This window comes from Cololabis saira, chromosome 6, assembly GCF_033807715.1.
Source record: "Cololabis saira isolate AMF1-May2022 chromosome 6, fColSai1.1, whole genome shotgun sequence".
NCBI lineage: Eukaryota > Metazoa > Chordata > Actinopteri > Beloniformes > Belonidae > Cololabis > Cololabis saira.
The window spans coordinates 17,851,870-17,870,066 of record NC_084592.1 but is presented as its reverse complement, the minus strand read 5'-3'; the positions used below and the strand labels follow the sequence as shown (position 1 = coordinate 17,870,066).

Below are 18,197 nucleotides of genomic sequence, written 5' to 3'. Positions count from 1 at the left end.
AAAAATTTGATATTTAATGGTTTGCATTAATGGGCGTGCCAAAATGGCTCAACAGCGCCCCCTTGAAAACTTTGTGCCTCAAGCCCCAGAATGCGGTATGTCGTACACGCACGAAAATCGGTACACACCTGTATCATGGCGCAACTGAAGGAAAAGTCTCTTGGCATCATGCCCGAAACCGAACAGGAAGTCGACCATTTTGAATTAGTTGTGTCATTTTGGCGAAATTTATGCCATTCCTTCGAAAGTTAATTCAGCCCGAACCGTAACGTGCACCCAAGTGTGTTATACATCAAAATGTGCGTCTCCATCCTGCGACTACACGCATTACTTTTCTCTTTCAAAAGCGTTACCGTGGCGACGCTAGACGCCAAAAAGCGTGGCCACCCTTCATCTGGTTGGTTCAGACAGAAAAAACTTTGCGCCTCAAGCCCCATAATACGGTTTGTCGTACACGCACGAAAATTGGTACACACCTGTATCATGTCGCAACTAAAAGAAAAGTCTCTCGGCGCCATGGCCGAAACCGAACAGGAAGTCGGCCATTTTGAACATTCTGAATTAATTGCGTAATTTTGGAGCAATATATGCCATTCCTTCGAGAGTTAATTCAGCCCGAACCGTATCGTGAACCAAGATGTGTTATACATCAAAATGTGCGTCTCCATCCTGCGACTACACGCATTACTTTTCTCTTTCAAAAGTGTTACAGTGGCGACGCTAGACGCCAACAAGCGGACCCCCCCTTCATCTGATTGGTCCATATTTGATAGTTCCCCAAAAGGCACCAAATTTGGCATGCAAGCCAGGCCTGGCGATAAATTTGATCTTTCATGGTTTGCATTAATGGGCGTGGCAAAATGGCTCAACAGCGCCCCCCGGAAAACTTTGTGCCTCAAGCCCCACAATACGGTTTGACGTACATGCACGAAAATCGCAACACACCTGTATCATGTCACAACTAAAAGAAAAGTCTCTTGGCGCCATGGTTGAAACCGAACAGGAAGTCGGCCATTTTGAATAAATTGTGTCATTTTGGCGAAATTTATGCCATTCCTTCGGCAGTTAATTCAGCCCGAACCATACCGTGCACCCAGGTGTGTTATACATCAAAATGTGCGTCTACATCCTGCGACACCACGCATTACTTTTCTCTTTCAAAAGTGTTACCGTGGCGACGCTAGACGCCAAAAGGCGTGACCCCCCTTCATGTGATTGGTCCATATTTGATAGTTCTCCAAAAGTCACCAAATTTTGCATGCAAGCCAGACTTGGCGATAAATTTGATATTTCATGGTTTGCATTAATGGGCGTGGCCTAACGGCTCAACAGCGCCCCCTAGAATACTTTTATCTGCCATAACTTTTGAATGGTTTGACATAGGAAGTCGTGGGTGGTGTCATGGGAATTTGTACTGAGTTCTTAAGCTTCGTTGGCCTTAATTAGCCCCGCCCCTTCTTCTGATTGGTTGTCCCGATTTTCTGCTATAACTTTGGAATGGTTTAACATAGAGAGTCGTGGGTGGTGTCATGGGACTCTGTAATGAGTCCTTAAGCTTAGTTGGCTTTAATTAGCCCCGCCCCTTCTTCTGATTGGTTGTCCCGATTTTCTGCTATAACTTTGGAATGGTTTGACATAGGGAGTCGTGGGTGGGGTCATCAGATTCTTTATGGAGTCCTTGACCTTCATTGGCCTGAATTAGCCCCGCCCCTTCTTCTGATTGGTTGTCCCTTTTTTCTGCTATAACTTTTGAATGGTTTGACATAGGAAGTCGTGGGTGGTGTCATGGGACTCTGTAATGAGTCTTAAGCTTCGTTGGCCTTAATTAGCCCCGCCCCTTCTTCTGATTGGCTGTCCCGATTTTCTGCTATAACTTTGGAATGGTTTGACATAGAGAGTCGTGGGTGGTGTCATCAGATTATTTATGGAGTCGTTGACCTTCGTTGGCCTGAATTAGCCCCGCCCCTTCTTCTGATTGGTGGTCCCTTTTTTCTGCTATAACTTCGGCATGGTTTGACATAGGAAGTCGTGGGTGGTGTCATTTCTGATATGCTTATGGGGGGCGGTGGCCGTGAGTGCGAGGGCCCGTTCATCGCTGCTTGCAGCTTTAATTGTTTTTTTAATTGCATTACAGAAAATAAAGAACTTTATCACAATATTCTAATTTTCTGAGACAGTCCTGTATAAGAGGGCTGGTGAAGGACACACTCGCTCTCACACACACCTTCATACAAAACAAGCAACATCTAGTGTGGGATCAAAATACAAATATATAGGTTTTGCCAAATTGTGGTATGGTTTGTGATGCAACAGAATCCCGTTAATCTTATTTGGTTTACTGAACGAATGCGGTCCCAACAAAGGTGGCTGGTAGAGGCTTCAGAAACCCAGATGTTTGCACCCATGCAGATGCTTCCTGGCCCCTTTTAACATACACAGTTACACACCACAAATATTATCATATATATATACAGTACAGACCAAAAGTTTGGACAAACTTCCCCATTTATTTGAATGAGAAGATGTGTCCAAATCTTTGGTCAGTACTGTATTTTTTTTTTTTTACCATTTTCTGATTTTTAGGGGTAAAACATTTCCAATACATACCAGTCAATATCTCCATGGCGACATCAGTGATATCTATTACACGTAAACGTTCCTATTAAACATGAACAATAAAAATACACCAGTAATTACCTGACTTCCTGACACATTTAAATATGTATGATTAAACCTTTCAAAAAGCGGACTTCAGTTCAGAAACTGGCAGAATAATTCCCCCCCAGAGCAACGTAAGGTATTCGACATCATGGAGAAAAGCTAGCAGGGGGTTTAAAACTTTAAAAGCCCCTTTGTGGAAGTGGAAGAGAGAAGCGGAAAGAAAATAAAACGCACACCAACGACATTCTGCGAAGGCATCCATTCATTCATTTGCTCTGACTGAAGCCCCGGCAGCTGCACTCGAGTGTTGAACGCACTTTTATTGTTTAGGTGTCAAATGTAACAGTGTCACCATTCATAGAGGGATAAAGAGTAAATGGCCACATAAAAAAATAGAAAATCAACAATGAAAATGGTCACACGGGGAAAGTCTGGTTCCCGTGGCAACACAGATGTACAGTTTTTAAACAGTGTCCAGATCCAGACGCGTATGTCTTTTGATTTGCACATTTCCACAGCCTATAATAATCTCCCACAGTGAGTCCTTTTTTCTTGTTTTTCTAGCCATGCATACGGTCGACATTTCCTTGCGTGTCTTCATACGAGCTGGCACTTTCAGTACAAAATATTTACACTACCGTTCACTTCTTCCTCACTGTGATTCGTCAGTATGAATTTGAACACTCAGGCATCAGGACGCTGAGATCCTTGAGTGCCACATTTCATGTTGAGACCGGAGGAGGAAAAATGACAATGTGAAGTGGAACAAATGTTGGCATCTTCTCTTTAAATGTCCCCCGATTCCTGAAAAGGCTTACGAGAGGCGTTTCTGTCGAAGATATTCACTGACAATGCTCCTCATCCCATCAGCTTTATGCATTTATCTCCCGGAGAGGAGAACAAAACACCACAGATTATGTTAAAGACTCTGTTATCTTTGCTTTTTGATCTCAAAGTGAGAAAATGGGAACGAGACGACGGCACCAATGTTTCAAGAAAAGACACTGACTTCTCCATTTTTCTCTCCGTGACTACTTTGAAGAGAATATAAGAAAATTGAGGTGCTTTCGGGTCACCTCTTTGGTTCAGCCCTGTGATTAGAAAAGCCTCCCACGGATCACCGCGCAAACGCAAAATCTAAATCTTGCAACTCAAACAGCTTGCTTTGCTTGGCTCATGTGCCGTAGCTACCTGCACTGGGCTCATCAGGACAAGGAATGCATCTCGATGTGGAAACAAAACCAGAGACAGCTATATTTCAATCATAATAAAGATCCAAATGTGTGATTCTTTGCTCAAGATTTCACTTCCTTTTAACTTAAAAGATAATAAAAAAATGAAAAAAAATGCAAAAGAGAGCAACATAAGGCAAGGGCATGTTCCATTTTTGTTGTTTGTCAATTTCTCTAGCGGCAAACTCCTGGTTTTCTTCATTCAAGGATGTTTGCTTCGCTCACGTTAAGAGTTATCGCGTCACTGCAACTTTTATGCATCTCTGAGTTAAAATCTGTTGCGTTCAACCGTGCTTTTTTCTTCACTTTAATTGGCATGTGCATGTGTGTGTGTCTAAGTGTGTGTTTGTCTTCTGTGAGTCAAAGGAGGCTCCTCTCAGCAGGTTTCTCCCCCAATCCCCCCCCACACCTGTTCACAGAGGCCCCCGGGGCTATTGTATATTGCACGAGGAGCAGCAGGGATCGTCCTTGTCCGGCTGGGCGGCGTAGTCCATCTGCCGAACAATCTCAGCGAACAGTTCGTCTACCATGGTTTTGCTCTTGGCCGAGGTCTCCATGAACGGGCAGCCCCACTCCTCGGCCAGCGCCTGGCCCTCGCCGGACGACACCTCCCTCTCGCTTTCAAGGTCCACCTTGTTCCCCACCAGGATCACAGGAACCTTCTCGTACCTGTGGACACACAGGGACGCCAGCATTAGAAAGGTCAAACGGACAGAAGAAAAGGAAAAGAGTAAAATGTGAAAATATGTGAATTCGCGGTCAGGAATTTGGACACACTTTCTCATTCAAGTCAATGGGGGGAGTGTGTCCAGGATAGGGCTGGGCGATATGGACCAAAAGTCATATCTCCATATTTTCTAGCTGAATGGCGATACTCGATATACATCGATATTTTTTCTGTGCCATAATTGGGGTTTCCCCCAAAGCATTATAGCATAGCATCTCTGTTAGCTTCATTTTTTTCTGAGGCAAACCCTTAAAAAAACAGTCAGTTTTAATACAAAGCCTCGTGCCAAATGTCACACAGGTTCCTTTATTAACAGAGATCTGCACAATATCAAAATGTATAAAACAAATGAAATAAAAATAAACTGCCTGCATATATAGAATAAAAATGCTTCTTGAATAAAATAAAACAAAATATCCCTTTCCTGCATAACAATTAAATTAAAATACACTGTGCAATTAATACAATGTAGACAGTAACAGACAGACTTTTCCACTGAGGTTGACAGTTGTGCAAATAACAAAACATTTGTGCAAATCTCAAATAAAACATTCAAGTCAATTTGTCACAAAATAAGCTATATCAAAATCATAATTTTTTTTTTTTAAATCGATATAAACGATATTGTCTCGAACCATATCGCGTTTGAAAATATATCGATATATATTAAAATCTCGATATATCGCCCAGCCCTAGTCCAGGAAAGAAAAAACAACAAAAAAAGCACAAACAAATGAATGTATTTAACTCCGCTCTGGCTCTGCCGTCCGGACCGGTCCCACCCTGGTTTTCTAGTGTCTCCTCTTGTCCTGTACCTGTATGCGTTTTTTTGTTTTGTGCATTTGTATTGTTACCTGTTTTGTATTAAATAAAGTTAAAAAAAGAGAGAAAAAAAGAAAGGTCAAATGGACAAAAGACAAAATCTGAAGCAGATCGCGTGTGTCACAGCAATCATGGAGCTTTATTTCACTTTCTTTGAACCACTGAATGAAAAATCAAGCTTTTCTAAGAGGAGTTTGTGGAGGTTTTCTCCAGGTTCTCACTACATTGCACCTTTTGATGATATTTAACATGAGTTCATCCAGAACTCCTTCTTGACGTGAACAGGACGGGTACAATTTGTCAGTGATTGACATTTCCCCCAGTTTGTGTTTCTGTTCTGCCCCGCCTGTCTTCCATCTGCCCTGATTGTTCACACCTGTGTCCCGTTACCCCCTTGTGTATATCTGGTCTTGTCTTTCCCTTGCTCCTTGTGGTTCCGTACTGTTTCCTTCCTCCATGTGTCCTGCCAAGTTTTCAGGTTTTGCGCTGGTGTTTTTGGTTGATCCTGCTCTGCTGTGTTTTTTGGTTCTTGCCTTTTTTTTAAATAAACCCTTTTTTGCTGAACTCCTGCCTCTCGCTCTCCTGCATCTGGGTCCTCATCCAACCACCCCGTGACACAATTCTCATGGAAGGATTGAGGAATGCCTTATGTCAACGAGACCAGAGACGCATCATCAGTAACGTCTGACGCTGAAGCAACCATCCATGAGCTGTTTTTCCTGTCATAAATAGAAATAATTAACCCATTGATTAGCAGATTAGAAAAATGCCTGGCTGGACGACAAATGTGGGCGCTCAGTGTGGAAGGTCAAAACAGTGGTTTTGATAATGTTCGTGCTTTAGAGCTTGCAGGGTATTTAGATTTGTTGGGAAGATTTTCAGATCAAAGGTCAGGGCAGCACCGAACCTCCACTCTTCCAGCCCCTTTTTGCGCTGAGTCTTAAGCCTGACCCAGAAGCGTATAAGGCAGGGGTCGGCAAACCAAAATGTTGAAAGAGCCATATTGGACCAAAAACACAAAAAACAAATATGTCTGGAGCCGCAAAAAATGAAAAGTCTTGTATAAGCCTTAGAATGAAGGCAACACATGCTGCATGTTTCTATATTAGTTATAACTGGGGGAAGATTTTTTTTTTCATTATGCACTTTAATGTTGAAGTATAATCTTGAGAAATAAGTCAATGTCGAGAAAAAAGTTGAATGTCGAGGAAATAGTCAAAATCTTGTGAAAAAAGTCGAAATGTTGAGAAAAAAGTCGAAATGTCGAGAAAAAATGAAAGGAAAAAGGAATAAAAAAAGAGGAAAAAGAAGAAATAAAGGAAAAACAGAAGAAAAAAAAGAAAAAAGAAAAACAAGAAGAAAAAAGGAAAAAAAAGAATGAAAAAAGGAAAAAAAAGAAGAAAAAAAGGAAAGAAAATGTCAAACATTTTTGAAAAAGCTCCAGGGAGCCACTAGGGCGGCGCTAAAGAGCTGCATGCGGCTCCAGAGCCGCGGGTTGCCGACCCCTGGTATAAGGGGAACGAGCGGTGGAGCTTTAACCCTAACGGGCAGGGGGAATCCGTAATCCTTTGAGCCCTGAACCCTCGTTGCTGCCGCATGACACGTCACCGTGGAACTGGACGACTCTGAGCACGGCCAGAGGAGATGGCCGGTGAAATGAAATGTACTGCCGCACTATATTCATAAAAGGTAGTGGTTGAGAAGTGGGTTTGTCAGTTTAATCACTACATCAGCTTTGAAACTGAGGAACATGCGAGTCTTTGATGCAGTTTGTGGGAAACAAAGGCGATTACAAAGCTCAGTCTTCAGAGGTGGGGGAAGATCCGTCACATTCACATCCTTTAAACAACCGGCTGCTACAATATTTCTTCAATCCCTGCCGCTATACAAAGCAAGAAAAGGAACACTTTCAATGGACCGACTCGCTGTGTGTTTGTGGTATATTCATACCCACAACAAGCCATTCCCTGCTACTAACTAAGACCCCCCACCAGCAAAGTCTGGTGATTGACATGTTTCAAAGTTTTATTTAGACGGGACAATGCATATTAATTAACACTATATTAAGCAGTGTAAATACACCGGGTTTAGCAGAAATGCTACTTTCCACCCGCAGTCCCCACAAACAACCAGACACACTCACACTCACACCTACGGGCAATTTAGAATGATCAATTTACCTAGCATGCAACATGCAAACTCCACACAGAAAGACCCTGCTGGGCCTGGGAGTCGAACCGGGAACCTTCTTGCTGTGAGGCAACAGTGCTAACCACTAAGCCACCGTGCTGCCGACACTCAAAACGTGAACTATATGATTGTGCTGCCTCCATTACACTTGCTGCGCATAATTAGACAGCCAGATAAACTCCTTCCTGACATCACGACTCTGAAGACATTTGACTCTTTATCCACAGGTTTATTGATGTGGCGAGGAAAGAGTCAAATGTCTTCAGAGTCGTGATGTCAGGAAGGAGTTTATCTGGCTGTCTAATTATGCGCAGCAAGTGTAATGGAGGCAGCACAGTAAAACCACGATGCTATCAAAGGCATAAAACGTAAGCAGATGTTGCTGGATTAAACAAAGGCGACCGGTTTTCTTCAGCTCTCTTGCTTTCCACCGGATATCCGGGCTTCTAGTCACATGACACTCCCTCTAATTAGTCCCTGAGTCTCTTAAAGCAACCACAACGAAAAACAGACTTGAGCAAAAAAACTTTAACATTACTTAACCAAAACACTCCCCGCCTGGCGTGATTTCACGCCACCCAACAGTCCAAATTAATCATCCGAAGGAAGAAGAAGCACTATCTCTGCGATAGGCCTAAGAAAGACAGTAGCCCCTCCTGGTTTAATAACCTTAATCTCAACCTGACGTACTTTCCCATCTTTGCTAGGGAAGGTCTGCGTTACCAGTCCAAGAGGCCATTCGTTTCTTGGTATTTGGCTGTTTTTGAGCAAAACAACACTTCCTGACTTGATGTTAGGATGAGTGGACTGCCATTTCTTGCGTGTTTGTAGTGTCGGGAGGAATTGCTTCCGCCATCTGTCCCAAAAGGTGTTGGACAGGTGCTGAACCTGCCGCCATTGGCGCTTGTAGAGGTCTGCCGCCCCAAACTCGCCTGCAGGAGCAGGAACAACATTCCCTTTTTGCGTGAGTAGAGCAGCTGGCGTGAGTAGAAACGAATCATCCGGATCGGTGGTCACAGGAACAAGAGGCCTGCCATTGATAATTGCTGCTACTTCTGCCATTAAAGTCACCAGCACTTCATGGGTAAGTTTGTCTCTCAGCTGGAGAAACATGGAATCCAGAATTCTCCTTGCAAGACCAATCATCCTTTCCCACGTTCCGCCGAAATGGGAAGCATGTGGAGGATTGAAGGTCCAAGAGCAACCTTGGTCTGACAGGTAAGTCTTCACAGTTGTATTGTCAATGTTTGAAGGTATCTTCAAGTCTTTGCAAGCTCCAACAAAGTTTGTGCCGCGATCTGAGCGAATATGTCTGACTGGCCCACGCACAGCAAGAAATCGCCTCAGTGCGTTGATGAAGCTGGATGTATCAAGGGACTCTATGACCTCAATATGAACAGCTCTTATGCTCATACATGTAAAGATAACAGCCCATCGTTTACTGAGTGAAAGGCCTCCTCTGGTACGTCGTGAAGAAACGCTCCAAGGGCCGAACACATCCAACCCAACACTTGTGAAGGGAGGGTCTGTTGAAAGACGGTCAGCTGGGAGATTGGCCATTTTTTGGATGCTAAGTGGAGCTCTCAGCCGTCTACAAGTTACACATTGGTAGATAATGGCGCTCACTTTTCTCTTCCCACCAACTATCCAAAAACCAGCGGCACGGGCAGCTCCTTCTGTAAACTGACGACCTTGGTGATGAATCCGCTCATGGTGGTGTCTGATGAGTAGAGTAGCAATGTGATTTTTGCCAGGAAGGATCAAAGGAGTCTTTTCACTCTGATCCAAGCTTGAATGGTGGAGGCGGCCACCGATTCTCAGAAGACCGTGTGTGTCAATGAAAGGGTCCAGGTTTTTTAGTGGACTACTTTTGGGGATCTTCTCATGTTTTTGGATGCATTTGATCTCTTGACTGTAGACTTCCTCTTGTACCACTCGAACGATGAGGGCTGAAGCTTGATCCAACTCTTCGACCTCAAGTTTTGCTTTGCAGTAATGCCAACCCTTACAAGGGCTGTTCTGCACCAGGGTGGTGCTGAAAAGACAGGCGATGTGTCTGAGGCGAGCAATAGCACGAGTCAGCGTCTTCCAAGAAGAAAACTTGGCAAATCTTTGGGAACCAAGCTGCCTTGAAGATGTTGTAGTGCTTAAAGTAGACACTAGAGGGCGAATATCTGGGTCTGAGCTTGGATCAACAAGATCATAGGTGCTCCTAGAGATACTTGGCTCTGGTACAGACAGAAATTTAGGCCCGCTGAGCCAGCTAGTGTCTTTTAAACAGCCTGCAGCAACCGAACGTGTTGCATGATCCGCAGGGTTTTGGTCTGTCGACACAAAGCGCCATTGGTTTGGATGAGAAGATCTCCGAATGCGCAGTACCCGGTTGCTGACATAAACGTAAAAGCGCCTGGTTTCATTGTTAATGTAGCCCAGGACCACTTTGCTATCTGTGTGGTAAGTTACAGCATCGAGCTGAAGGTCCAGTTCTGCTGAGACGAAGTCTGCTAACTCAACAGCAAGCACTGCAGCACAGAGCTCCAGTCTCGGTATTGTATGCTCAGGACGTGGAGCCAGTTTGGCCTTCCCCATGACAAACCCAACATAGTTGTGTCCAGATGTGTCTGTGATCTTTAGGTATGTCACTGCACCAATAGCTTTGGTTGATGCGTCAGAAAAAACACACAATTCTCTTTTGACAGCTGCTGAAGGTGAAGTTTCAGTGTAGGATCTGGGGATGGGAAGGTTTGACAATTCTGCCAAAGAAGCTCTCCACGATGTCCAAGCTTCCTCCATTTCTTGAGGTAATGGTGCATCCCAGTCACCATTGCTCGCAGTGAGTTCTCTCAAAATAGCCTTGCCTTGGATTGTGACTGGTGCTACAAATCCAAGAGGATCGTAGAGGCTATTAATTGTGGATAAGACACCCCTCTTAGTGTAAGGTTTTATCTCATCGGAGACACTAAACGAGAAACAGTCCGTTTGGAGGTTCCAGTTGATTCCAAGACTGCGCTGCACTGGCGGTGTTTCTGCATCCAGATCCAAATCTTTAAGGTCACTTGCATGGTCACTTGCATGGTCTCTGGATGGAAAGGCTTCCATGACCTCTTTGTTGTTTGCTGCAATTTTATGCAGCCTCAGGTTTGATTTGGAAAGAACTTCCTGTGTCCTTTTTAGTAAGTCGATAGCAGCTTTTGGGGTGGGCAGAGACTTTAGACCATCATCGACGTAAAAGTCACGCATTACAAAGTGCTTCACATCAGGGTCGACATGGAACTCGCTGACCTGAACAGACTGGTGCAGGCCATGAATAGCCACCGCAGGTGAAGGGCTATTACCAAAGACATGGACCCTCATTCGATAATCCACAATGTCTTTAGAGAGGTCGTTGTCCTGAAACCACAGAAAGCGTAGGACGTTCCTGTCATCTTCTTCTACCAAAAAACAATAGAACATCTGTTCTATGTCTGCTGTAAACGCGATGGCTTCCTTTCTGAAGCGGATCAGTACTCCAAGCAGCGTGTTGTTCAGGTCAGGCCCAGTTAACAGTACATCATTGAGTGACACACCATTGTATTGGGCACTAGAATCAAAAACAACTCTGATTTTCCCTGGTTTCTTTGGATGGTACACACCGAATATTGGCAAGTACCATCGCTCTTCTTTCTCACTGAGCGGGGGAGCTAACTCGGCATGACCATTTTCCAGCATCCTCTCCATGAAACTTAGAAAGTGGTCTTTCATTTCAAGCTTTCTCTCAAGGTTCCGCTTAAGAGATATGAGACGCTTCAATGCTTGAGGCCTGTTATTAGGGAGCCTCTGACGTGGATGTTTGAAGGGTAATGGTGCCACCCAACTGTTGTTTGAATCTTTCTGTAGTCCATCATCCATTATTTTCATGAAACAGGCATCTTGAATTGAAGGAGCCACCTGGTTGTCATCTTTGGTCAGCCTAAACACAGAACATCCAAGGTGGTCGTTCTCACAGGAAGATTCCTCCTCAGAATATGTTGTGAAATGACTGGGGACCTGGATGTCGCTGTATTTTTCCTGAATACGAAACACGTTAGGACATGGTTCAAAGAGAGTAGGACGTTCTGGCTCTGTGGTGTTGGTGTAGAAGCAGTTGATCGTCGTTGGTTTGTGCACACTACCGAGACACACGTTGCCTACAATGACCCACCCCAAATCCAACTTCTGTGCATATGGTAGGTTGCTCGGGCCATTAATCTGTTTGCGGACTTTATGGACCCTGATAATGTCCCGTCCTAAGAGAAGAATAATTGGGGCTTGTGGGTCAATGTCTGGGATGAGGTGTGCTACCGACTTTAGGTGTGCATGATGAAGAGCTGCATTGGGCGTTGGAATCTCTTCTTTGTTGTTAGGAATGTTGTTGCATTCTATCAGGCTGGGTAATGGGATGCGGACAGTTCCATCCAGAGATTCCACTTCATAGCCGCTGGCCCTTCTTCCTGTTGAATTTTTTACTCCAGCACATGTTCTCAATGTGTAAGGAGCACTTGGACTTTGGTCATTGAAAACGTCAAAGAACTGTGAACGAACTAGAGACCTGTTGCTCTGCTCATCCAGAATTGCATACAGCTTCACTGCTTTGTCTCTGCAGCCAGCTGGATATACCTTCACGAGACATATTTTAGAGCAAGACCTGTCTGTCAGATCTCCACCACAGACCGCTGTACATTTGTTTGTGACATCAGGTTGAGTTGAGGTTTCCTCCTCCCCGCCGTGCTGTGGAGCGGGGTCTGCCCTTTCTGTCCAGGGTGCAGGTCCAGGGTGGAGTGCTGTGGTGTGTCTCTCACTTTTGCATTCCAGACATTGGACCTTTTCCCTGCAGTTCTTTGCAATGTGTGATGACGAAGAACAGCATTTAAAGCACACATTGATCTCTTTTAAGAAAATCTTGCGATCTTCAATGTGCTTTTCTCTAAATACACGACATTTACGCAGAGGGTGCGGTTTTTTATGAATGGGACACAGTTTCTCACAGTCATCAGTTACCATTGCTGACTCACCTGTGGCAAAGGTGGGTCTGGAAGATATCTCAGTTTTGTGTACAGAGACTTCTCGAAGTTTGTTGGGCTTCCAAGCTGTCCTGTCAGCCCTAGGAGCTGTGTCGGCGTGAGAGATGAAGTTGAAGCTAGGATCATTCGCAACCCTTGCCTCCTGGCTTACAAAGTCTACAAAGTAAGAAAAGGGGGGATAGGTAACATGTCTTTTCTGCTTGTATGATGCCCCAACTGAAGCCCACTTTTCCTGCAGACGAAATGGAAGCTTCTGTACGATTGGATTGACACCTCTTGCTGTGTCAAGGAAGGAGAGGCCAGGCAAGTCTCCCTCAGCTTTGGCAGACCGGAGTTCCATCAGTAGATCACTCAACTTTGTTAGTTTTGAATAATCTCGGTTGGTTATTTTTGGGAAGGTGTCGATTCGTTTAAATAAAGCATCTTCAATTACCTCTGGTGAGCCATATGTTTGTTCGAGCCTGTCCCATATCATTTCCAATCCTGCTTCTGGATGATGAATGTGTATTGCTCTTATTTGTTCGACATGGTCTGCAGACTCTTTGCCAAGCCACTTAAGCAGAAGATCCATTTCTTCGCTTGGTGTCAGGTCTAAACCACGGATAGCGGTTCGAAAAGAACGTTTCCAAGCTCTATAACTCTGAGGTTGGTCGTTGAACTGAAGTAGGCCTGTAGCCACAAGCTCCCGACGAGCAAAATATCGGACAAAGTCATTCATGTTTGAGCTGGAATCATTGAAGTTTGGAGACATAGGATAAAACAGACCAGTGTCATTTTGGAGCCTGGACTGCTGAACAGGACCAGCAGGATTGTTGTCGACCTTAACTTTGCGGGAGCGTCTGATACTTCCATCTTCATAGATGTGTGTCTGGTGTGAGATGAGATGAGGTGATTCAGCGCCAGTGTCCATTTGGTCTTTAAGGAAAGGTTTGGCTTCAGGTCGGAGATCTGAAGGTGGAACGGGGCAGCTGGTGCTTGGCTCTGTTTTAACTGCAACACCATTATCACATGACTGGAAATCAGTTTTTCGTTCTTTGGCTTGGTCCATCACATATTCTTCAGTGCGTAATGTGGGATCTAATGGGTGAGCATTCAAACTTGATTTGCAACTGTGCAAATTGTTCTCACTGTTCAACTCAAAAGCAGCTTCAAGTGCTTCTGCCTCAGCAATGGCTGCAGCTGTCTCTTTCTTATAATTAAGCATGTCCATAGATGCTTCCAACTTAGCTTTTTCTAGCTTTAAATTGATTTCCTCTTCTGCATAGGAAAGACGTGCTTTAGCTGCTTCTGCTCTCGCTCTTGCCTTAGCTGCAGCGCTCCCAGTTGATGAAGCACTGGATTGTGATGAAGAGCGTGAGACACGTGAGCGAGTCTTAAATGAAGCTGCGGCCTCTGCCATGGTGCAGTGTGGTGGTCAGTCTCTGTTTAGACACTGCTCTGAAAGACGTCCACTGACTGCGTGTGACAGCTTTGAAGTTATCTGCCAGCTTTAACTGCGTTGTCCTGCCCGCCAGAAAGCCGTGGTTTTACTGTGCTGCCTCCATTACACTTGCTGCGCATAATTAGACAGCCAGATAAACTCCTTCCTGACATCACGACTCTGAAGACATTTGACTCTTTATCCACAGGTTTATTGATGTGGCGAGGAAAGAGTCAAATGTCTTCAGAGTCGTGATGTCAGGAAGGAGTTTATCTGGCTGTCTAATTATGCGCAGCAAGTGTAATGGAGGCAGCACAGTAAAACCACGATGCTATCAAAGGCATAAAACGTAAGCAGATGTTGCTGGATTAAACAAAGGCGACCGGTTTTCTTCAGCTCTCTTGCTTTCCACCGGATATCCGGGCTTCTAGTCACATGACACTCCCTCTAATTAGTCCCTGAGTCTCTTAAAGCAACCACAACGAAAAACAGACTTGAGCAAAAAAACTTTAACATTACTTAACCAAAACAATGATGTAATCAAGATGTCATGACGTAATCTTGGTCTAAACCCCACATGCCCAGTGGCGGTCCGACTTGCAGTGGGAATGCTGAGCTGAATTGGCTGGACCATTCTAACTCTTCCGAACCGTACCGACCGAGCGGACAAACCGCCCAGTGGAAATGAGATAAACCCAAGTTTGAATTAAACCGTAAAGAAAATGACTTTAAATCTGTCAGAACTGATGGATGTGCTACGTAATCAAAAATAACCCAGAGACAGATTAACGCAAAGGCAAACTAGGCATGTGCCTAGGGCCCAGACAGGGGGGGGCCCAGACAGAGGGACAAAAAACATTTTTTTTTTTTTTTTTTTGTCTGCACACATATTAATGGTTGATAACATGCCGGTAAAAACCTAAGGCATATATATATATATATATATATATATATATATATATATATATATATATATATATATATATATATATATATGTATGTGCATTATTACTATATTTAGTATACATACATATATATATATATATATATATACGCATACATATGCACAGGGCCGCCGCAAGGTATGTGCGAACCGTGCGACCGCAAGGGGCCTGGCGCCCCAAGGGGCCGTTTTTTGTTTTTTTTCCCAATTTTTTTTTTTTCGTTTTTTCCCTTATAAATATCAACAGTCACGATCCATTACAGACCTAAATATGTACTAGTCTGTGCATATCAATAAATATATGTGCAATGATGACGCGTGTCTGTTGTTCAATACAACTGATCAGACCAAGTGCAGACACAAGCTGCTCTGATCCAGACGGTGGAGTTGGAACAAACTGTCACACAATGTCGAGAGAACGAGACAGATTCAGAAAATTTCCATCAGGGGATGAAAAAAGAAAAAAACTAAAGAAAATGGAAGAGTTTAATGCCTCTCTGAAAGGCACGTTTGATAAATTTGTTACAAAAATCACCGATCCGCCCGGGTCTCAAGCAGCCGTGGGGCCCCGCGTCGAGGTAAGCCCAGATGATGATGAGGCAGGGGAAGGTATCCAGTATTTTGCTAATTGGAGAGTTAAAATTGCGCATATAGACACCTGATCCGGCCCGAAAAACCGAAAAATTTCGAGGGCCCCCCTGGCCATTTCACACAGGGCCTCGCAAATCTCCTAAACGGCTCTGCATACGCATACACACACATACATATACACATACAGACATACATACTACAGCACACTTTGTCTTACTGCAAATTTTATTGATCTTTGTAGATTTGACTTCTTATTTAACTATTCAATTTAATCAACACATTTAATTAAGATTTTCTGCAAAATGCTCACAATCGATAAGATAAGTATAATTTAATAGCATTTAATAGAGCGTTGTAATAACGTATAAATAATAAAAATCTAAAAATAGTCTGATAGACTGTTTAATATACAACACATGACTTATTTTGGAATACAAAGAACCAACTTGACTATGACTATGCTATGTAAAATGTGAATTAAGTTTTATTAGTAACTTTGGTAAGTTTAAGATTTCATAAATAACATCGATGGAGGGGGGCCCAAAAATCACAGTCTGCCTAGTGTAGTCCATTTATTTAATCCGGCTCTGCCATGAACATCCTGAGGATTTTCAGGCTCTCCTCACACTCAATGAAATGCGCACACTATGTAACACACTATGTTGAGCAGTCATGTGACCTTAGTCATGTGACTCCTTTGAGTCTATAACTGCCAGAGCTACTTCCTGTGGACAACTGATGAAGGTGTTTGGATGAACACCGAAACGTCTTGTGTTTTTAAGTATGTTTTAAGTCCAGTGTTTTTAAAAATAAAACCCTTTTTAGAAGAACTTTCTACCTGGATAAATGAATCTCCACAGACACACTATGTAACTATTCACAAAAAAAAACTCATGTCTTGTGGGAAGTTCAGAGAAATGCCTCCATCTGGAAAAACGGGGAGAATCCAGAAGCAGCAACTTTGTAGTCCTTCCTGGTCGAGCTGCCTGAGCAACTCCAGCAGGAGCTGGAGGTTCCAGCGTTAAATTAGCTTGATCTTCCAGACTTTGATGTGGGTATGAATACATTATCCGTTGAACTTTAATCTCGGCTGTCCCATTATGTTCCCAGGATCAGCTCACCAGCCGGGAGGAACAGGAATCAGGAGTCAAACTTGGAGGTCAGTCGACGATGCGGCCAGAAGGATAATGGCGTTTCCTCTTGAGCTCAGACGTTTTATTTAAAAAAACAACAACACAGCAACAGCTTGGTGTTCTTCTCGTCTTATTTATTTATTCTTATTCATACCTACCAACCGTTACACCAGTAAACAATGTTTGAACTCCCAACAGAAGTGTTCAGGACCCCGCCACGTTGCAGGCCTCAATGTGTTTCAGTTAATTATACATTTTGGTCAAAAATTCAATAAATCTCTTGAATGAATTGTATTTGATAATCACAGTGATTAACGTATTATATCATTTGTATTTGCTCTTGGCGCGTTTCTCCCACACACTGAAGAGCATTTGTCTGCACGATGAGGCATAATCGTAGCACTTTCTCCTTTTGTCCCTGGATCGTTGTGACCGTTTGTCATCCCACGATAGTCCTCTTCACTGAAGGCAGTGTTTGACCCTTTTGTTCACAAGCTGGTTGGAGCCGGGGATCATCATCATCATCATCATCATCATCATCATCATCATCATCTCTCTATGGTGGAGACTGCAGCAAGTGCTGTCTATTGCAAAGCTATGCGGTCCCAGTCAGTGTGACACAGCGGCCGCTGCTGATGCGAGGTTCCCAGAAGCTAAAAGGGTGTTGGCTAGGGATGGGCGGTATGGACTAAAAAATGTATCACGATATTTTCTGGCATTTATCCCGATAACGATAAAAATGACGATTAAAAAAAATACCAATTCAACTCCACCTTTTTAACTATAAATCTATCACCACATTCAGTCCTTGGAGCCCCCAAAACACTTCTCTAAAAGAATACTAAATGCTACTAAACTACACCAATTAAATTGAAATAATAAAAACCAATTAAATTAGTTCACCTGTACTGCAAAACTGGAATGACTCAGGCTCCTCGCTCTCAGATCCGCCTTCCGCCATGTTTGTTACACAAAAACATCCATCCATCCATCCATCCATTGTCCACCGCATTATCTGAGTCCGGGTCGCGGGGGCAGCAGTCGGAGCAGGGATCCCCAGACTTCCCTCTCCCCGGACACCTCCTCCAGCTCTTCCGGGGGGACTCCAAGGCGTTCCCAGGCGAGCCGAGCGACGTAGTCACTCCAGCGTGTCCTGGGTCTTCCTCGGGGCCTCCTCCCGGTGGGACATGCCCGGAACACCTCACGAGGGAGGCGTCCAGGGGGCATCCTATACAGGTGCCCGAGCCACCTCAGCTGGCTCCTCTCGATGTGGAGGAGCAGCGGCTCTACTCCGAGCTCCTCCCGGGTGACAGAGCTCCTCACCCTATCTCTAAGGGAGCGCCCCGCCACCCTGCGGAGGAAACTCATTTCGGCCGCTTGTATCCGGGATCCCGTTCTTTCGGTCATGACCCAGAGTTCATGACCATAGGTGAGGGTGG

At 44.2% G+C, this 18,197-nt stretch overlaps 1 protein-coding gene across 1 annotated transcript in view; it reads right to left on the bottom strand.

Annotated features, from left to right (window-relative positions):
• Positions 1–2,742: 2,742 nt before the first annotated feature.
• Positions 2,743–18,197, bottom strand: part of LOC133445911 (ras-related protein Rap-2a) — a 34,847-nt gene continuing 19,392 nt past the window's right edge. The window contains exon 2 of the mRNA XM_061723452.1: positions 2,743–4,562. Coding sequence (XP_061579436.1) covers positions 4,325–4,562 — 238 coding nt within the window. The 3' untranslated portion in view covers positions 2,743–4,324. The remainder of the gene's footprint in view (positions 4,563–18,197) is intronic.